We start from the raw sequence: 22,519 nt of genomic DNA on the forward strand, positions 1-22,519 counted from the left end.
TCGCTCTATATCTAGTACTCAGGGGCAACAATGCGACGCTCTGGACTCGAACCCAGGACCTTCTGATCCAAGGACTACTAGTGTCATACCACTATATCAGACCAAATAGCATAGTCGCACATTTTATCGTATTTAATTTAAAGTAAAGTTTCGAATTGATTTTAAGATTTTTTTGCTTTGCGTACAAATCCATGAACGAAATTTCCCCTCCTTACATCCAAGACCTAACTTCTCCCAAAAGATAGTATGCAGATGACATCTCTCGGGCCTTTGTTATTGTTTTTTGACTCCGCATTTATGAGTAATGCTCACTGAACTGTAATAACCCGACTATAAACTTTCATGGATACACACAGTTTTGTGTGTTGGTCCTCTATACTTCCGGAGGCAATGTTATGAGCTTCTTAGCCAAGCGCATACTATCTATTTATAGATAGAACGAAGATGACGTCACTCAAGCCTTTGTTATTGTATTTTGCCATCCGCGTTTGTGAGTGATTCTCACTAAACTGTATCAACCACACTATAAAAGTTCATTGTTACACACAGTTTTGTGTGTTGGTCCGTTATACTTCCGGATGGCAATGTTGTGAGCTTCTTCGCCAAGCGCATACTATCTAGAATCAACTCGAGCTTTGAGATCTGCTGACTCTTTATATTGCATAACGTAAGAAAATTTTCAAACAAATTTAACAGGAAAGCTTTCTGTATCTCTGCCCCTCGGTTACGGAATAGCATAAGTTTTAAAACTAGATCCAGCTTTTCATTAAAGAATCTGAAACAGAACTTTTTCCCCGTGCCTTTTTTTTAGTCCGTTGTGTATGTTGATTTCTGCATTGATTAACTATTGATTGTAACTTAACTGTGGTTTATTGTTTTCATAGCGCCCTGAGCACCTTTGAGTGGAAAATGTGCGCTTTATAAGTGCTTCAAGTGCGGCTATGTGGTCTAGTGCTATGACAGTCGCTTTTGGATCGGAAGGTCCTGGGTTCGAGCCTCGCTCGGCGCATAGTTGAGTCCTTGGAAAAGGCTCTTTACTCACATTCTCTCACCGTACTCAGGTGTAAAATGAGTACCTGGCCTCTAACAGCGTTGTCTCTGTCCTAAAAATTGCAATATCGCCTAACAGGCGTCATGTCCCGTCCTATATGTTAAATGTTGCTGTTGACCAGGGACCCCTTGTAAAGCGCTTTGAGCACATTTAGTGGATATTGCGCTGTATAAAAGCTCAATTATTATTATGTTAATTATTATTCATTATACTAAGTATTTATCCTCTTGAACCTTATGAAGTTGTAATAATCTATTTGAACCATTCACAGCCTCACGGTATTTTGGAGACTAAAATGGTCTTGAGAGGATTCAAGGGCCCTAGCCCGGGCATCAAGGACGGCAAACACGATTTCTTCTTTGACGTTCACGATTATGCCGATTTCACGGATGGGTGTAAATCTTTTGGAACACACGATCACGTACACCACGAAGAAGGGTTGGTATACCGCCGTTATCATCATCATCATCATCATCATCATCATCATCAGCATCATCATCATCATCATCATCATCATCATCATCATATATATATTATTATTATTATTATTATTATTATTATTATTATTTATTATTATTATTATTATTATTATTATTATTATTATTATTATTTATTATTATTAATTATTATTTTATTATTATTATTATTATTATTATTATTATTATTATTATTATTATTATTATTATTATTATTATTATTATTATTATTATTATTATTATTATTTCATTATTTCTATTATAATAATTATTATTATTATAGCCTTCGCACCGTTAGGAACTGATGATATCCTTCTTTCTTTCTTTCTTGATTTCCCCAGTAAATTCGACCACGAGCACGATCACAAGCACGAACACGACGATCATCACGGCCACAACCACGGTCATCACGACGGACACGATCACAGCGTGCACGATCATCACGCGCACGAAGACGACTGGGGCAACGTCATCATCAACAACAACGGCGTATCCAAAATGGATGTGAACTGCACTCACCACGAGCTTTACGGACCTGAATCAATGTTTGGACGCGGGATTGTGGTAAGCAGTTAGTGATCATCATAGACCCAAATGGAAACAGACACTTAACACACTCAACCCTTACACCGACTTTATTATCCATAGTATAGATAGTATGCAGATGATGTCAATCGGGTCTTTGTTATTGTTTTTGCCATCCGCGTTTATGAGTAATTCTCACTAAACTGTATTAACCAGACTATAAATGTTCAATATTACACACAGTTTTGTGTGTTGATCCGTTATACTTCCGGATGGCAATGTTGTGAGCTTCTTAGCCAAGCGCACACTATCTATACTCGGGGTTACTTTCACCATATACCTATTGATTACATTTTTCTGAGACAAATTATAGACGAAGTATCAAAGCTAATATTTTTAGTTTTTTACGTGTTACTGGTAGTTGAATAAAACTGTCTATGTTCATGCTCATTTTTAATACATTTTTTTTTCCAATTTTGAAAAGTAGCAAAAATCTCTTGGGTTGAATGAGTTAACTCTCTCCTTACCAGCCATTTTCAGGATTTTCCCCAAAACTTCACACCAAACTAACACAAACATAACATCTAGTTATATATTTTTATCACTCAAACACAATAGCAGTTAAGTTCTTGCCATACATAATTTCTTTAGCAAAACATGCTCTTCAACACACTGTTCATTTTCTTTCAATTTTATGATGTACGAAAGAAATTTGAATAAGAAAAGTGTTGGTTGTATCGTAACGAATGTGACGATTTTCCTATAGTTGGTAAGGAGAGGGTTAATGCCTGAGCGCAATATCCACTAAACATGCTAAAAGCGCTTTACAAGGGTTCCTGAGCAACACGTAACATTTAGAACGAGACACGACGCCTGTTAAGGCGATATTATAATTTTTCTTTTCCGACACAGACAACGCTGTTAACGGCCAGGTACTAATTTTACACATGAGTACGGTGAGAGAATGTGAGTAAAGAGCCTTTTCCAAGGACTCGACTATTTGTCGAGCGTGGCTCAAACCCTAGAACCTTCCGATCCGAAAGCGAGTGTCATCCAACAAGAACACAGTAGCTCTAAATAATATCCTAGACGGCAATAGCGTTATCTCTGCCGATATAGATAGTATGCACTTGGCTAAGAAGTTCACAACATTGCCACCCGGGAGTAAAACTGGCCAACACACAAAACTGTGTGTAACCTTGAAGGTTTATAGTGTTGTGAATACAGTTTAGTGAGAAGTACTCATAAACGTGGATGGCAAAAAACAATAACAAAAACATCAGTGACGTCATCTTCGAACTATCTATATTTATAAAAGCATCTTAATGGCGTCATGTATTGTCCATCTTTTAGAGAGTTCCTTTTGGTTCGGGCCCCGTGCACATAAATTTGCAGGTCTGATTGCGAACGTAAATATGGGCTTGAGTTGACATTGTTATTGTAATGGACAGTGTTAGGAGGTGTTGGGTTGAGGGTTCATAACGACGTGTAGATATATGCAGGTCTGACATCCGAATCAACTTATGGGCCTACAAGCTTAACATTGTTGTAATGAACAATATTTTGCGTTATTTTTTTTTTTTTTGAGATTTCCATTACATACATGACTCCAATTAGGAATGCCAACCGAGTCATCAATCACGTGATGTGTTGCTGTCCAACGATTGGACGTTTCTGAACAAACGTAAACACGCTGCTTTGTTTATGAAAGTTGTAAACATACCTATGTGTCAAGTGAACACAATGACCAATCGTATTGTTAGACAGTTCAAAATCTTTGAACACTTTTCACTAAGTTGGTCCCTTTGCAATATGACCAATGACCTCGAGCACATGGAAAGTTAATATAGATCATGCCGATTGGATTATCAGACCTGCAAACAAGTACAGGTCGGTTCATAACAATTTGGCTTATCAGACCTACAAATTAGTACACAACGCCCGATATCCCTGTAAAGGGGTCAGCGTGGCTCAGCGGTAAGATCTTCGCTTCCGACCCGAAAGGTACCGAGTTCGATCACCTGCCGATGCGCTGTGTGGCCTTGAGCAAGTCACCTCACCCTAGCTCAATTTGCGGCGCTACACCGCGGCTGACGCCTGGGTTATTCCAGTCTTCCCTTGGAATAGGCCCAAGAGATAAATTTCCCCTATGGGATGAATAAAGGTACAGCAAAACCAAGGATTGATGCGTTGACTGGTTGACTGATTAATTTATTTAATGTTAGATTAATTGACCAATTGATAATGATGATAATATTTGGTGTCGAATTACCGCAAATGTAACGAATTGAAAATGAAATGAATATGTTTATGTTGTATATATCGCACTCGTGAAAGAAAGAGAGGAAGAGAGAGAGAGAGAGAGAGAGAGAGAGAGAGAGAGAGAGAGAGAGAGAGAGAGAGAGAGAGAGAGAGAGAGAGAGAATAAGTAGGAGTGAAATATCTGTTCAATTGTATAGTTATCATAATATAACGTTAAAACAAGTGTAACTAAATGACAAATTGCCATATTTATTGACAGTAAAGTTCTACTATTATTATTATTATTATTATTATTATTATTATTATTATTATTATTATTATTATTATTATTATTATTATTATTATTATTATTATTATGAAAGGGATGTTTTTAAAAGCGGTTTGAGCACATTCTATGGATCGAAAAGTTCATAGTTTGTTTTGATCTGTTCTTCGTTTTCAGCTTCACGATAAAGATGACAAGCTAGTCAGCTGCTGTGCCATCACCTACGCAAACATTGATGACGAAGGATGGGAGAAACTGTAGACCACCTCCATTTTCAATGACGTCACAACACTGTCCTTCACCTTCAAGCAAAATTATCATTGAAATAGCGGTACATCTGTTGATTCTATCTAGATATGTGTTTTTATCATCACGAAAACCCATCATATTTAATTTTTTGTCTTTTAAATTGGATACTATTTTATAAACAATGTCATTGCAAGACAAATTATAACACATACGAGTACGATATTCATGTTTGGTTCAGCTAACACAAATGCATTTGACAAGGTTTTGTACCCCTTCATTCTGAGTTCAAATCCCCATATATATCTTAAATATCAGTATGCAAATAAAAAATTATAAACTCTTTCTTGTTTTTGTTCATTCCAATTTTAATAAGATGGGTAAATTTACTCAGAGAAATAGAAGTTTATGTCGGCCCTTTCTCTAAACATTTGATTCAGACGGGGATATTTTTTTTGTAAAAATAGACTAGATTCCGATATGTTATATATTTTTTACTTCCAATTTTCCTTCTCTGAATACTTACTTTAACTCAAGTTTTACCATTCCATTCATCTTAAGCTTAATGAAGCAGCTGTCTCAAAAAGCGAAGAGGATAAGATAGGTGATGATGTTTAACTGGTTTATGTTATGTTATATATATATATATATATATATATATATATATATATATATATATATATATATATATTATATATATATATGTTTATGTTTATGTTATGTATATGTTTATGTTTATGTTATGTTATTTAATGTTTATGTTATTTTAATACATTGTTGTGATGATCTTAACCAATCATTTTTCGTGTTTCTTTATCCTATGACATATTGAAAAAAAAATGTGAGCTTTTTATAGCGGAATATCCACTAAATGTTCTCAAAGCGCTTTACAATGGGTCCCCGACCAACAGCAACACGTAACATGTAGAACGAGACATGACGCCTGTTAGGCGATATTACAACTTTTTTTCGGGCAGAAACGACGCTGTAAATGGCCAGGTACTCATTTTACACCTGAGTACGGTTAGAGAATATGAGTAAAGAGTCTTTTCCAAGGACTCGATCAAACAGTTGCTGGATTTTTAACTCTCTCCTTACCAGCCATTTTCAAGATTTTCCCCAAAACTTCACACCAAACTAACACAAAAATAGACTTTTTTTTTCACTCAAACACAATAGCAGTAAGTTCTTGCCATACATAATTTCTTTAACAAAACATGCTCTACAACACACTGTTCATTGTCTTTCAATTTTATGATGTGCAAAGGAAATTTGAATAAGAAAAATGTTGGTTTGTATCGTAACGAATGTGATGATTTTCCTATAGTTAGTAAAGAGAGGGTTAATGGGTAAGAAAAGTCGTGACATCAAACCCTCTACTCTTTTGGTTCCGAAATCACCGGGAGTGTGTATGTAACCAGTCCATTGGATCGAATACTAATAATGAGTAGGTTACATAAAGGCGGCAGAACTATTTCATTAGTAGGCTATGTGGCTAGTGGTATGACACTCGCTTTCGGATCGGAAGGTCCTGGGTTCGAGCCGCGCTCGGCGCATAGTTGAGTCCTTGGAAAAGACTCTTTTCTCACATTTTCTCACCACACTCAGGTGTAAAATGAGTACCTAGCCGTTAACAGCGTTCCCTTTGTCCGAAAAATTGTAATATCGCCTAACAGGCGTCATGTCTCGTCCTACACGTTAAATGTTGCTGTTTACCAGGGACCCCTTGTAAAGCGCTTTGAGCACATTTAGTGTATGTTGCGCTATATAAGAGCTCGTTTTTAAATTAATTTTTTTAGGACGTATAGGTAGATTCTTAGGATTACGGGACGTAAAAGAGCGAGGATGGATGATATTTATTGACGACCAGCATAATATTACATTTAGACGAGAAAACAAGACGACATCACTCTGAAATCAGAAGATGATGAATTACACAAGGTCCCCCGGGAAGAGTGGTTTAACACTTCCAATGAAATAGGAACCAGTTTGTTTTTGTTTTTTTGACATCATACTTTTCTTCCCTATTTCTAAGAAACGTTGTTGCTACACAACGTATCGTAAAATCGGAGAGAGAGAGAGAGAGAGAGAGAGAGAGAGAGAGAGAGAGAGAGAGAGAGAGAGAGAGAGAGAGAGAGAGAGAGAGAGAGAGAGAGAGAGAGAGAGAGAGAGAGAGAGAGAGAGAGAGAGAGAGAGAGAGAGAGAGAGAGAGAGGGGTTAAAAAACAAAGGAAAAAAGGAGAAAAATAATCTTATACTTTTTACCAACGTTTGATAGACGTTACTGTTATGGTCTGCATGGTTGTACCAGTGACTGGAATGTGTTATCAGCTTTATTATAGTTTTAATATTGCACAGAAACCATGACAATAAATGTCGATATGGACAGACAGCGATGACAACGACGACGATGATGATGATGATGATGATGATGATGATGATGATGATGATGATGATGATGATGATGATGATGATGATGAGGTTGATGATGACGACGATGATGATGATGTTGTTGTTTCTTTTTTTTTTTTGTTGGTGTTGTTTTTGACGACGACGGCGACGACCATGATGATGATGATGATATGATGATGATGATATGATGATGATGATATGATGATGATGATGATTAGGGGGAGGATGAGGGGGATGATGACGACGACGACGAGGACGACCTCAACGTCGTAGACAACGAGTTAAATTAATTTAAGCACCTGGACATATTCTTTGACGTATAGACTTCACTAATTTCCTCATAATATGGGGCCTAACATACGTTTCGGATCGGTCCTTATCCATCGCCCTCTCGACATTGTGCCAGCGTTCGTAACCAATGCCCCGCCAGCGGGCCATGGCTTGGAAATGAATCAGATCGGGAGAGCTGTAGGAGGGCAGCAGTTCTAAGAGACCACTGGACCGTGTCAAAAACAGCGTGTGCGACAGCCCAGCACCGTGCATTCCGATAAGAATGTCGCAATTTGAAACAAGAGTCAACTGTTGTTTCATTTCCATCGTCTCCAAAGCCATTCCGACAGCAATCTCCGTGTCGTTGACGTCGCGCGTAGAGGAGGTCAAAGGTCTCAACACATCCCGCACTATTTTTAGAATCTCGTTTTCATTGGAGAATTTTCGAACCACTTGTCCTAGTTTATTCCTGGGGTGAGTCACGTGATCATGTCGCCATATTACCATTGCTTTCAAATGTCGACAATCTAATACGTGATTGGAGAATATGGCGGAATTCACTCCGTGTCGTGTTAAAAAGAAATGACGAAATTCTTCCAAATAAGGCACTGTGAGGGAATGGTGGTCGTTTAACGGACTTCTGTATCCCTGGATTCCCCAAACTAGTTTTTCAAAGGTTACCGGAAGTTGCAATCTTCCAGCGCGCATGATTTTCCCGAAAAGATTTGACCAAATGATGTCCAGTCTACTTTCAGGATGTGCATCCATGAAAAGAACGTTGACCCGCTCTCCTTTTTGGGAGAGAAGAAGTTGAAGCACGAAGGTATTATATATATATGTCAACGTGTGGTAGAAATTTGCATATTCATATCGTGTTATTGCTATGGTAGTTCCAGAAATATGATGAGAGATCTTCGTTGAATTAGCTGAAAGCGCGTCGGTGTTATTATTGAAGTGGCTATGGCATCGAAGAATCTTAGCCCACATGAACTTGAAATCAGTTTCATCAAAATTAAGAACAGGTGGAAATTTGCAGGGGATGGTAAAGTAACCCGGAAATAGTGAGAGATATTCCTTTTCTTCCGGCTGGTCCCATACGTCATCAATTTTCTCGCCTCCCCTTGCAGAAATAGAGCTTCTGTTTATTTTATCCGGATCCAAAATGGCCGTGTTGAAAACGGCAAATTCTTGTCCAAAAATGGCGGCAAAGCCATTTAAGAAACACTTCATGTTCTTCGTGAAGTGATGGAACGGAGGTCGATTTAATTGCACGTCCATTCCGTCGATGTGCGTCGCAGTTCGATATGCGCACACGGATGTTTCCGGTATGAAATTCACTTCTCCGTCCTCTGAGTCCTGTTGAAATTTGTGATGGCGGTTTTTTTCTTCCAAAAGATTTTTCCTGTTCGTGCCGTATGGGGAGAGGATTCTGAAAATGGCGTAAAGGTTGAAAAGACAAAGAATTGACGAGAAGAAAACAATGATGTTCATCCATCGTCGCTTCCACGACCTGTACATCTGGAAAAGAGAGAGAAAATAATATAAATAGATAATTAAAGCATAGTCGGCCCATTGCCAGTGGCGTGGCTACATTGGTTGATTTGGTGCCTGGCACCGCATCCATCTTTTAAAAATGGAATGCAGCATTAAAAAAAAACAAAAAACAATACCGTCTCTTACTTATTTGAGTAAGTATTTTCTTTATTTTTTTTCTCTTTCTTTTGTATTTACAAATAGAGCGTGTTTTAAACCATTTTCTTCTGATTCTGACACCACCTTATACTGTAAGCATGCCACGCCACTGCCCACTGCATACATTATCTTGCAAAATAAATAAATAATAATAATAACAATTCAAAAAAAAAATACCCACACCATCGTGGGTGACAGAGCGTATCTCCACCTTCCTTTTAAAAGAGCAAGAACTAGCACTAGACGAGAGATCAATTATCCAGTACATAGGTGGCAATAAGATCTCAGATTCAAGATTCAAAGTTTATTTAAGATAAGATATCATACGTTATTGATCCTGAATGGAAATTATCATAATGCGTTACACATCATTCATCGTTATTTTAACAAAGATTTATACATAATAATAATAATAATAATAATAATAATAATAATAATAATAATAATAATAATAATAATAATATATAATAATAATAATAATAATATAATAATAACATAATAATAATAATAATAATAATAATAATAATAATAATAATAATAATAATAATAATAATAATAATAACAATAATAATAATAATAATAATAATAATAATAATAATAATAATAATAATATAATAATAATAATAATAATAATAATAATAATATAATAATAATAATAATAATAATAATAATAATAATAATAATAATAATAATAATATATGAATAGATATATAATAATAATAATAATAATAATAATATAATAATAATAATAATAATAATAATAATAATAATAATAATAATAATAATAATAATAATAATAAAATAATAATAATAAATAACATTAACAATAACAATTTTTCATTTAAGAGTTTTGATATTTGATTTGTAAGGATTGCACACAGCAGCCAACACAGGGTGATAAAAAGGTAAAACATTGGAATGCATGAATAAATTATAAATAATAAAGAATGTAAGTATAGCAACATGTAAACATGCATAAATAAATAGATTTAAAAAAAAAATATTTTAAATTGATCTTTATATAGTGCAATATCCACTAAATGTGCTCAAAGCGCTTTGCAAGGGGTCCCTGGTCAACAGCAAAATTTATCATGTAGGACGGGACATGACGCCTGTTAGGCGATATTACAATTTTTTCGGACGAAGACATGCTATTAACGGCCTGGTACACATGTTACACTTGAGTACGGTGAGAGAATGTGAGTAGAGAATCTTTTCCAAGGATTCAACTACACGCCGAGCGCGAGGCTCGAACCCAGGACCTTCCGATCAGAAAGCGAGTGTCATACCACTAGACCACATAGCCGCACGAATATAGTATCTTTATAATTTCACGTAATAAAAATCATCCTAAAGTTTCGTAGTGCTGATGGTAAACATGAATTAAAATATCTTTGTCCTTTGGTTTTCATGTGTATTCGTTTGTTACTCTTGTGGCTTATTTTGATTTCCTTGTACAGAGGGTGGAACTCGTGTCTTTGAATTTTGTTAATCTTATCATTGGCAATATCTTTGTGAAAATCTTCAAAATTGTTCCATCTATCATTTCCTAACATTCGATTGGCATGCTATAATTATTATATGTTTACAAGAAATCTTACCGTTCGAGGTCTGTGATAGAGAAATCTTACCGTTCGAGGTCTGTGATAGATAATATTATGTTCAAAAACAGGAGTGGAGAAGTCCTTGATGACCCACTTAATGACCTATCAATAAAATCAATTTTAAAAATCAGAGGTTTTGAGTAATTAAAAATAACAAAACAAATTATCAATGGATTTTGAATGTGCTCCCCAATTATAACGACACACAAACACAACACATAGGCACTTCAAGTCAAACACATCGAGTCATTCCAGCACACACACCCAATGACACGAATACAGACTTATACTTACAGATCGAACATTGAATCATAATAATAATAATACTATGCAAGCTGAAATGACCCATGACCATTCATACTAGTAGGCTACATATTTACTAAGGACGGAACTCGGGATTAACCCGTTAACTCACTCAACCCTAACACCGACTACATCCGTAGTCTACTCGGGGTTACTTTTACCCCATGCTTATTTATTACATTTTTCTGAGACAAATTATAGGCTAATTATAAGCTAATATTTTTTTGTTTTTACATGTTAATGATAGCTGAATAAAACTATCTTTGTACATGCTCATTTTTAATACATTTTTTTACCAATTTTGAAAAGTAGCAAAAATCTCTAGGATTGAGTGAGTTAACTGCCGGACAATGAAAAAACACATATTTCAACATTTGGTCAGAAAAACTTCCCCGAAGTATTCAAGGAATCCCAGGTTTAAATGTGTTTTGCCAAGATGAGAGTCATTTTAATCGGTCGATATTTGAAAGACGAGTTTTCTGGCCATTTTTTTTAAATATACAAATTTTTTCCAGAGCACGAAAATTAACTGGTTAGTACTCTGGAAAAAAAAAACAACATATTTTAAAATTTGGCCAGAAAACTGGTCCTTCAAATATCGATTATTTAAACGACCCTCATCTTGGCCAAAAAAAAAAATACAACAAAAACAAAAACTCTCAAACCTGGGGCTTCGCGAAGTCTTCCTTATAGTCACAGGTTTGAGAGTTTTTTGCCAAGATGAGTGTCATTTAAATCGATCGATATTTAAAGGACGAGATTTCTGGCTAAATTTTTAAATACGAGTTGGGTTTGTTTTTTTTCATAATCAGTCAGTAAACTGGTTAATGATAAGCACTATTACTATGGCCGTGGTTCCAATAACACACTATGGGGTTGGTTACCTGTGTCAAGGATGAGTGGTCTCCATTTTGGTTTTGTTTTCACTTTCACAGGTTTCATAGCGCGTCGACACTTATAATAGACGTCTATAGCATTTCATTTCCGAGTCAGTATTCAATTGTTTTTAGGAATGTTTCACCGCGCTTGAAAAACTTTTAGGTCATCTAGTGTTAATTTTTGTTGTTTTTTTTGGTTTTTTTTTTGTTGTTTTTTTAATTTCATGGCGCTTGGAAACTTTCAGCTCATTTAATTGCCAGTGGGTCATTTTTAAAAAAAGGAGTTTCACAATTCTTGCGCAACTTTTTGGTCATTTTAGTTCATAAGTTTATTTTTGGGTTTTCTTACGGCACTTGCTAAACTGATAGATCGTTTCAGTGCTTGTGTTTTTATAACCAGTATTTATTTTTAGGGGTTTCATGGCACTTGCTAAGATGATTTACAAGGAGGAAATAATATCCTCTCTAAGAGAAAATAAATCTATATATTTTCCCTCTAAGACTCTTGGGGAGTTAAGATAAATCAGTTGGTAGACCACTCGCTTCACAATCAAAGGGTCCAAGATCGATCCCAGGTGCAATCGAGATTTTGTTCTGGCCCCACTGTCCACCCAGCAGTGATTGGGTAGCTGGATTTGGCGGTAAGTAGTTTGCGATAGACTAGCATCCTATCCAAAGAGTAGCAAGCAATTGCTATTGTTCGTTTCACGCTACAGAAACCGTAATGAACTCCGGTTCCATAGGCCTAATGGCTCTTTTTTTTTCAGGCTCCAGATAGAGCCCATATCAAATGGTTTGTTTTGTTTTTAAGGGTTTTACGGCACTTGCAACACATTTAGGTCATATCAGCGCCAGTAAAAAGGAAGAAAATGGGATAGTAAAAAGTTCTAGAATTACAATTAAAGCACAAAAGAAAAGGTAAGACAAAGGGGAATTGGTTCAAATAGGGAACAGATGTAGATTCCAAGAGCACACCGTCAAAGTACTTAGTTTGAGATCACCTAAAAGTCTCATCCAGACACAAGCACAGGTCCCAACTAAGAGGAATACACTCAAATGTTTACCAATCATATCATATAATCTGTAAACTAAACATAATACAATGCATAACAGAGAGGTGATTTACAAGGAAAAAAATATCATCTCCCAAAACTATAATTATACATTCGACTGTTTCCCTCCCAGCCAAGGAACTCCGACAAGAATCAGGACAAAACGAAGCAGCTTCTTATGGTTCACACTATTATGTTATGACGATCGACCCAATCAGCAAAGTCCGGTCCGCATTCGTGCACCGTCGCGAACCCGCCTGGTAGCATCGTCACAACACACCTTTCGACTAGATGCTCTGCCGTTTCGGGTTCTTGCCCACAGCGTGGACATATTGGACAGGAAGTTAGACCCCACTGATGTAACGCACTTGCCGTTAGGCAGCTCCTCGATCGAAGCCGATTCGCAGCTACCCAGTGTCTCCTCTTACTGGTATCAAAGTCTGGCAACTTCTCACCAAGCTTAGAGGAGTGTAGGTCCCCGCCCCCACGAGGGATTGAATTCGTCCAAACCGACTTCCATCTCGTATGTGCAGCTCTGTCCGTAGTCAGGGATTCTGCGTACAAGGGTTGCCGGGACTAATTTCGGCTCGAAACGGGGGCACCGTTCATTATGCGCATGAGAGGGGTATCCCCATTCCCTCTCTCTTTGATCTTACTCAGCCAGTTTCCCGTAATGGTCTCCCCCCGGACATCGGGGGGCTGGATTGCTGCCATTATCGGGCCCCATTCTCTAGGGGTTGTTGCTAGCGTTCCCGACACTATGTGCATCGACTTGCGAAGTTTTACATCCACCTTCTCAACGTTTCTGCTTCTACCCCACACTGGAGCGCAATACTCCGCGGAGGAATAGCATTGTGCCAGGGCGGATGTTCTCAGGAGCGCTTGGCTAGCGCCCCAAGTCGATCCCGCCAGCTTCCTCAGAAGACTGTTGCGTTTCTCTATCTTCCGGGCAACCCCTTCGAGATGAACCCGATAGGTAAGGCTGCGATCCAACGTCACCCCTAAATATTTTGGACGCGGCTCATATGGGAGTGGCTGGTCCCCGACTAGGACATTCAGTTTACGGGTGTGCCAACCACTGCATAAGTGAAATGCAGTGGCCACGGTTTTTGAAGTGTTCATCTTCAGGTACCACTTGTCAAAGTAGGATTTGAGTCTGGTGGCGTCCTCGCTGAGTACGCTCTCGAGACGGGTCCACACTTTACTCTGAGTAACGAGTGCCCAGTCGTCTGCGTATCCCAACCTCAGGGAGGAAGTGTTCGGCATATCGCTAATGTAAACGTTAAACAGCATTGGCGCAAGTACCGACCCCTGAGGGACCCCATTCTTCAATTTCCTTACTTTGCTCGTGACGTCTCCCAGCGCGACGTGGAATTGCCTTTCCCCTAAGATCGAAGAGAACAACTTCAAGGTCTTTTTGCACCTTATGATTTTTGCAAGTTTGAGCATTAACCCATCGCACCAGACCGTATCGTACGCCGCTGATAGGTCTATAAACACAGCACCTGTTTGCTGTTTTCTCTCGAACCCGTGCTCAATATGCTCTGTAAGGGCAATGACCTGCTCCGTGGTGCACCTCCCTTCCCTGAAGCCTGCCTGCTCGGGTGGCAGGGCAGCGTCTAGGACCGGCCCCCATCGGTTTAATAGAACACGCTCCAACAATTTGTAGAGACAGCTCAGCAGCGATATGGGTCTGTAACTGTCTGCCTCCTTCGCCGGCTTCCCTGGCTTCAGGATGGCAACTATCTTCGCATGCTTCCACACTTGTGGAAGCTTTCCTTTTGCAAGGACGTCGGACATTGCCTCTGCCAGCCAGGACCGTGGCCTGGGGCCCAGATGCGTCACCATATCGGGATATACACCATCTATCCCTGCTGCTTTGCCGTTCTTCACTTCGCTAATGGCTGCACCCACTTCTCGGGGACTGAACGGGGTCGTCCAGTCCGACTCCTCCGCAGGTAGCGAGTCCAAAATCGTACGGTACGCCTTGCGGACACCGCGCTCAAAAGCCTGATTAGGGACCCGCTTACTACGGTTCTTAATGTTCTTGGCAATTGTGTCTGCCTCGCATTCCGGTGCAGCCTTCGCGAAATTCCGATCTGGGAAGCAATCTCATTCCAAGACAATGACAGGAAACAATTGGAAAACGGGTATGGGGGGATAGAAGACACAGAATGTACCTCCCTGCCCACTATGGGAGGTCAGGATCCCCACCCAGCATATCAAATGGCCTCTCATTTAAGAACAAAGAGACAAAGTCACTTGTAAAGGACAATAATGCAATGTAATGTAATAATTTACACAGTGGGCAGAATCCAGAAGGTGCTCTAAGGCCCTACACATACAAAGACAATGGGAAACACCAAATAAATGCATATAGATACTGTCGTGTTCTGGAAAAAAAAAATAATAATGTGAAATTGAATGTAAGCTTCGATTTTATTACAAAACAGATCTGTTTTTGTAATTAAATTGAAGCTTACAATTCAATTTCACATTATTATTTATTACTTCGAGCTTCGAGCAGCAACATTTACATTACCCTGGAAAAAAAATATTTAGAAATTTGGTCAAAAAACTCGTCCTTCAAATATATCGATCGACCCGGGACTTGATGGAAGACTCCGCGAAGTCCCAGGTTTGAAAGTTTTTGCTAAGACGAGGGTCATTGAAATTGATCGATAGGTAGGTATTTGAAGGACGAGTTTTCTCTCCAAATTTCTAAACAATAATATGTATTTTTCAAGAGTACGGCAGTACCTCTTTGGTGTTGAGCAAAATGTCGATCTGCATTCAATGATTTTTTTTAAAACTGTCACTACAAAAAAAAAAAAAATACAAAATTACCCTTTGAACGTATTAAATCAATACTTGGAAAATCAAAATATATCATAAAGCCTTAAAGCATTAGTGTAAATTTTAGGACTGTAAAATTAGCTTTAGATACATTTTAAAACTCGAACAAATGATTGTAAAAGAAGAACAAAAGCAATACATAAATCAGACTTCATAATACAGCAACATTATAAAAACAATTTTTTTTGTTGTTGTTTGTTTTGTTTTTGTTTTTATGGGTTCTACGGCGCTTGCAACAGATTAAGGTCATATCAGCGCCAGTAAAAAGGAAGAAAATGGGATTGTCAAAAGTTCTAGAATTACAATTAAAGCACCCAAGAAAAGGTAAAGACAAAGGGGAATTTGTTCAAATAAGAAACAGGTGTAGATTCCAAGAGTACACTATAAAGTAATTAGTTTGAGATCACTAAACGTCTCATCCAGACACAAGCACAGGTCCCCACTACACTCAAATGTTTTACAAATAATATATAATATAAAGAAAACAAAGTACAGTGCATAACAGAAAGATGATTTACAGGGAAAAAAATATCATCTCCCAAAACTAACTATACATTTGACTGTTTCCCTCTCAGCAAGGGCATCCGGCCAGCCCAGGACAAACCAAGCAATCTATTCCAAGACAAAGACAGAAAGCATGTTGAAACAATAAAGGGATAGAAGACACAGTAAGTACCTCCTGCCACTATGGAGTCAGAACCCACCCAACAGAAAATGACCTCTCTGTCCACCTTTCTTTTGTTTTCATGTTTTAAGGTTTTACGGCGCTTGCGAGGCACATTTAGGTCATTTCAGCGCCAGTAAAAAGGAAGATAATCGACAGTCAAATTAATAGATTTACAATTTTAACCACACGAGAAAAAGTAAGGGGATGGGTTCAAATAAGGAATAGATGAATATTTAAAGAGCACATTATCAGTGCATTTAGTTTGAGACCACCTAAAATTTTCATCCAGACAAAAGCACAGGTCCCCAACTAAGAGGAATACACTCAAATGTTTACAAACCATTGTATATTTTATAAAATAATAATAATAAACAACAGTACATGACAGAGGAGAAAAAATTCTTCTCCCAAAACTATGATACATTTGACTGTTTCTCTCCTAGTAAAGGACTACTGCTCGAGCTAGGACAAGTCTAAGTTAATCCCATTCCAATACAAAAACAGAAAGCAAATTGGAAAACAGATATAGGCGATAGAAGACACAGCGTGACCTCTCTGCCCACCTTGGGAGGTCACAGGACTCCCACCCAGCACACACGTAATAAATTGACGTTCAACACAGTAATTTGATTTCCACCTATAATATCATTTTATTCATTCTGTAAAGGTTTAGAATACAATTCATTGGTGTAGTAATACAACAACAACTTTAACCGAGGATGAAGTGTGATAATGATATATTATAATCAATAAATGAGGAGTTCATAATATCAAATTCGAGAGTGAATAATACTTATCATTTAATAAACTGTGGTAAACATCGTGCACTCCTAACGGTTTCCGGGTTTCTCCGTTTTCTCCCGAACTCCTCAGGGCACGCAACAAAAAAAAAAAAAAGTTTCAGGAAACTGTATAAAAGAATAAAGAAAAAAAAACTGGGACTTTATAATGAGAGTTTGAGGGTCGAGGAGGGCCTACTTGAGAGTCCATCAACAGCAACCAGACAATAGCATAATAATAGACATTGCATGATGACTGTTGGGCGACCAAAGTGTGACCCACCAAGCCAATATGGTACTATCACCACGTCAAAATTGGTGCAATGCATTTTTAGTTTGTTTTCTTTTTTAATTCATAACATCCGCCAAAAAAAAAAAATGAATGTATTAATTAAAGATTCAGGCAGAAAATAGAACACGGTAAAAAGTCGTTCAGTAACTGAAATATGTGGTGAAAATGACAACACTTATAATAATAATAATAATATCATAAAACCCTGTGAACGCAGATCTTGATTACAACATCAGGTCAATTGTAAATAAAACAAATAATAATAATAATAATAATAATAATAATAATAATAATAATAATAATAATAATAATAAATAAATGTTTGATCAGTTTTCTATTGATTGCCTTACCCGTATTTATGCAGGCAGATCGATCTTCACATCAACTTTGGAGAATTTTTAGAAGATTTAAGAAGAAAAAAATTATTTCATTTTACACATTACTTTTTTGTTGCATCAAAAACTAAAGGTGTGTCTAAATGAGCCAATAAAATGGAGAGAAGAATAAAGGGAGTAAATATGACTCATTTATAAGGGAACAACACAAAACAATCAATGCGTTTTTTTTATCGTGTTTACTTGAAAAAGGCCAAAGCCGAAACGTCGTTTGTTTTGTGTTGTTCCATTATATACGAGTGTCATTTACTTCCTTTACCTTTCTCTCCATTTTTGTTGCACGTATTTTCCAATTCAAGATAAAAAGTTTGAATGGAGATGGCGTTGCCATAAAAGGCTAAGGAAACGACAGTAAAAACTACGATAGACAAGGGGGGATAAAAGCGTGTAATTTACACCTGCAAATAGACATGAAAAACTATATACAGTGGAAACCATTTATAACAGGCCCGTTATAACAGGGATCGGGTATAACAGGGATTTTTCAAATGCCCATTTTTTATCTCTCTTTGTCTCTATCAAAAATTATTGGTTATAGCATGGCCTCACTTGAACCAAATCGGCTATAAGAGAGACAATGCCTTTTCACAAGGGAACAATCAAGAAGGAAAACTGATAAATTTTAGGCCTTGTCGCACGGTGAGGAACATAGATAACACAGGACTAGATACGACAACAGCAGGGGGAATACGTCATCAAAAGTGGCCAGTGAGATGTCGAGTGCCGCCATTTTAATTTTTTTATGCAACCAGGGACACTGTGCGATTAAATCTCTATATTAATTACTTTGATTGAGCTCGATTAACCTTGATTTGTGGACGGAAAATAGAAAAAAGGGCCAGATTTATGATGATAAACTAAATTAGATATCATATTAAACTACACTTTTACTTGTACATTTTAGGCTTGGCTCCATTGATCGGGTTTATATTAATTTTTTTTTTAATTAAAAAATTTCCTACAAGTTCCCACTTGTCTTTTATTTCATTGATGAATAATAAAGTTTGAAATAAATAAAAAAAAGGTAAAAAATGAAGAAAAAAAAAGTTATATCTAGATCTATACATGTATTATAATGTACATTGCACACAATCCCTGTCGCATGCAGTTTTTTGGCAAGGGAGGTAGTCGATGTATTAGATCACTTGAAAAAGTCAATTATGTGCTTATTTCCCTTGTATTTCTGATGTAACAGGGATCGGCTATAACAGGACTTTTGCTCTGGTCCCACCATCCCTGTTATATCAGGTTTCCACTGTACTTCAATCAAAATACTTTTCTCTCTAATTCGTTTCTCTTTTTTTGTTTAAATGCTTATCTTCTTTTTTTTTTTTTCTCTTTTAAAATAGTGTTAGAGGTATTATGAACTCTTAGGATGAATACCATTTTGGAATTAAAACACAACAATCAAAATACTCTCTCTCTCTCTCTCTCTCTCTCTCTCTCTCTCTCTCTCTCTCTCTCTCTCTCTCTCTCTCTCTCTCACACACACATATATATATAATATCTCTCCCTACATTATTCACCCCCCCCCCCCTATGTTCATTCTCATCAAATAATCAATGTCATTTTCATGGATTAAAAACCTGTCTGGAATAAATAGATCTGAATAATTACACGACAGAAAAGCAATAATATAATACCATATTATATACATACAGAAAAAAAACCCATTCAATTCAGAGGGTCAAATGAAACACTAATGAGAAAATAAAAACTTAAGACAATGGTGGCAACGATTACAATATTTTCCAGACTAAAATCCACATTTTTTTTCTCCCGATCTCAACCCTGCCTGCTGCTTATAGTACAGTGCTAATAATATCCTTATATTTTCCCTTGTCTGTGTCATCCAAGCGTGTAGTGTGTAGGCTTAAAGACATTTTGACAAATAAATGATGACTGAAATCACACATCGCTAATATACTCATATTTCCCCTTGTCTGCTCTGTGTCAGCATGTGTGTAGGCATTATGGCTATTGTTATGATATTGTAACAATTGTACGGAATAAATAACGACTGAAATCACACATCCCTAATAAACTCCTATTTTCCCTTTGTCTGTGTCGGCCAAGTCTGTAGGCTCCTTGATATTGTGACAAATAAATTATGACTGAAATCACACATCACTAAAATACTTGTATTTTCCCCTATCTACCAAATGTGTAGTGTGTAGGCTTCATGATATTGTGGCAAATAAATAATGACTGAAATCACACATCTATCAGAAGAAGGGTGCGGCTTATACCCTGAAGGAGTTTATGGTAGGATAAAGTAGATTAATTAATAAATTTGGGTGGTGAGGCTTATAATACGTTGTTTTTTGATTTTTTGGTAGTCCTTCAGAGCCATCCGGCCCATGGAGCCGGAGTTTATCCCGGTTTCTATAGCATGAAATGGACAAAAACAATTGCTTGCTATCCTTTGGATAGGACACTAGTCTATCGCAAAGTACTTTCCATCAAATCTAACAGACTCAGCTACCCATTCACTGCTGGGTGGACAGGGGGAGGGGAGGGGGGTCAGAAAAAAATCTCAACTGCACCCGGGATCAATCTGAGCAGTCACTTTGTATGTGAAGCGAGCGCTCTACCAATTGAGTTATCAGGACCCGTTATAATGCATGTTACAGTCCAGAAAAAATGGTAGATGTATTAAAACTTTACTGCCACATCAACTGGCTATACAAACAGTTAACGATTACCTCCCATTCCCATTTCTTCCCTCTCACCTCCAAAATAAATAAGTGCATAATGCTGACTTGGTAAATTACAATATCCTGTGCGCAAAATGACCCTTCAAAAAAAAATAATTTTACGATAAAAGGGCTGACCCCTCTTCAAATAATCCCTCCTCAGATGGCTGACGTAAAGGGCATAACTCTGGTTTGCTAATGAACAAGTTTTTTTTTTAAAAAGGCATAACTTTTTTACTGTATAAGATACAAAGATGATTCAAACGTCAAAAAATAGAAGAATTAATTGCCTTTTCTATGATATAAGACACAATACTTTAAAAAATTATCAAGACTATGAAAAAAAAATGATAAAAGTTTATTTTTAACAAAATTCCAAATTCTAACACTTTCCAACCATGAAAATAATCGTAACCCGGTAACTTCTGTCTCAATCCATGATTGGTAAAGTGGAAACGAAAGTAGAACTCTTTCATTTCTAGTAAAAACAGTGTTCATGGCTAAAAATAGAATAAACAACTTGAATGGCTCTGAACGACTACTAAATTTAAGCTTTAAGTTTTTCTATAGGATTAGGGGATCTTTAAGTAATTCCCAATATTTGATGTTTTATCTAAGTTTTAAGCTTTTCTTAAAAAAATAAAATATTAAATCATCTTTAGATATTCGAGCTATTTGGTGTTATATTAAAAATTTTAGGCTTTTTCTAAACATTTGCCTAAACTCTTGCTTTGCATATGACAGCATTGATCCTATTGATTCAAAGATGTTAATCACATAATGTATTCAATTCCAACCATATCTGTTATAAATTAAAACTTGTGGCAGATTTGTGAATCGTATAAAACGTGGAGAAAACCGGGAAATATTGTGTTTAATAAATGCATATAAATGAGATTCTTTGCCTATCTACCTATGAGATACACCAAGATAAAATAAAAAAAAACAAATCTAAATACAAATTATAAAATTATTTCTATGAAATTAAGTATCTGTCTTTATAGTTAATATTCAGATACAATATTTAAACGGTATTTAAATGATGGATACCTAGATCTAGGGGCAGTGTGGCTCAGCAATAAGGTCTTTACTTTGTACCCGAAAGGTACAGAGTTCGATTACCCGCTGCACTGTGTGGCCCTGAGCAAGTCACCTTGCCCTAGCTCAATTTGCGGCGCGGCGCTGCGCTGCTGATGACGCCTGGGTTATTCCAGTCTTCCCTTGGAATAGACCCTAAATACAAATTTCCCCTATGGGATAAATAAAAGGATGTCAAAATGTTCTGGGTTTTTGTTTTGTTTTGTTTTTAGGGATTTTACAGCACTTGCAATACTTGTAAGTCATTTCAGTCAAAGCAAAAAAAGGTGATTGGGGGAAAGTTATAATACAGAGATGCCAATTCAGAAGGGAAAAATTTTACTGAACTTTTACGCAAACACATTGAGTGACCTCTTTCTGAGCGCTGAACTCCACAGTAAAAAGACGTTTGGCACTTCGTTTTCTTCCATCTAGCAGGTCACTGGAAAAAATACTGAGGTTTTATGACATACTGAATTTCGTAAATAGATGGAAAATTGGCAACCCTGGTTAAATTTGTTTGTTTGTTTGTTGCTTTAGGTCTCTTCCAACACAATTGAGGTTATATGAGAGACCGCTGAAACAAAAAAACAAGCAATCTAACAAAAATAGTACAAATGTAAATCAAAATCATAACCTAAAGATATCATAAGCTAAATTATAAATAACCATGAACAAACAGGCAGAAGATTTACAGAAAAAAAAAAAAAAAAATCCCCTGT

At 36.9% G+C, this 22,519-nt stretch overlaps 2 protein-coding genes across 4 annotated transcripts in view; one reads left to right on the top strand and one right to left on the bottom strand.

Moving 5' to 3' along the window:
* The window catches only part of LOC144975142 (uncharacterized), a 17,163-nt gene extending 11,546 nt beyond the window's left edge, over positions 1 to 5,617 (top strand). For both annotated transcript variants that reach the window (XM_078918918.1, XM_078918919.1), the window contains exons 7-9: positions 1,323 to 1,489; positions 1,869 to 2,091; positions 4,757 to 5,617. In XM_078918918.1, coding sequence (XP_078775044.1) covers positions 1,323 to 1,489; positions 1,869 to 2,091; positions 4,757 to 4,840 — 474 coding nt within the window. In that variant the 3' untranslated portion in view covers positions 4,841 to 5,617. The remainder of the gene's footprint in view (positions 1 to 1,322; positions 1,490 to 1,868; positions 2,092 to 4,756) is intronic.
* Positions 5,618 to 7,073: 1,456 nt separating this feature from the next.
* Positions 7,074 to 11,045, bottom strand: LOC144975140 (uncharacterized). Of its 2 annotated transcripts, none has more exons than XM_078918917.1 (2): positions 10,830 to 11,045; positions 7,074 to 9,024 (listed from the first exon to the last, which is right to left on the bottom strand). In XM_078918917.1, exon 2 carries the CDS (start codon positions 9,022 to 9,024, stop codon positions 7,528 to 7,530), a length of 1,497 nt encoding a protein of 498 aa, XP_078775043.1. In that variant the 5' UTR covers positions 10,830 to 11,045; the 3' UTR covers positions 7,074 to 7,527. The 2 variants fall into 2 exon arrangements, with proteins under 2 accessions (XP_078775043.1, XP_078775042.1); XM_078918916.1 differs by having other exon boundaries at positions 10,800 to 11,036.
* Between the last annotated feature and the right edge of the window lie 11,474 nt (positions 11,046 to 22,519).

This window comes from Berghia stephanieae, chromosome 6 (genome assembly GCF_034508935.2).
Source record: "Berghia stephanieae isolate SIO BIC M18660-M18661 chromosome 6, UCSD_Bste_1.3, whole genome shotgun sequence".
Taxonomy (NCBI): Eukaryota; Metazoa; Mollusca; class Gastropoda; order Nudibranchia; family Aeolidiidae; genus Berghia; species Berghia stephanieae.

Coding starts and splice junctions, on each gene's coding strand:
- LOC144975140 (XM_078918917.1), bottom strand. CDS start 9,024: ATGTACAGGTCGTGGAAGCGACGATGGATGAACATCATTGTTTTCTTC.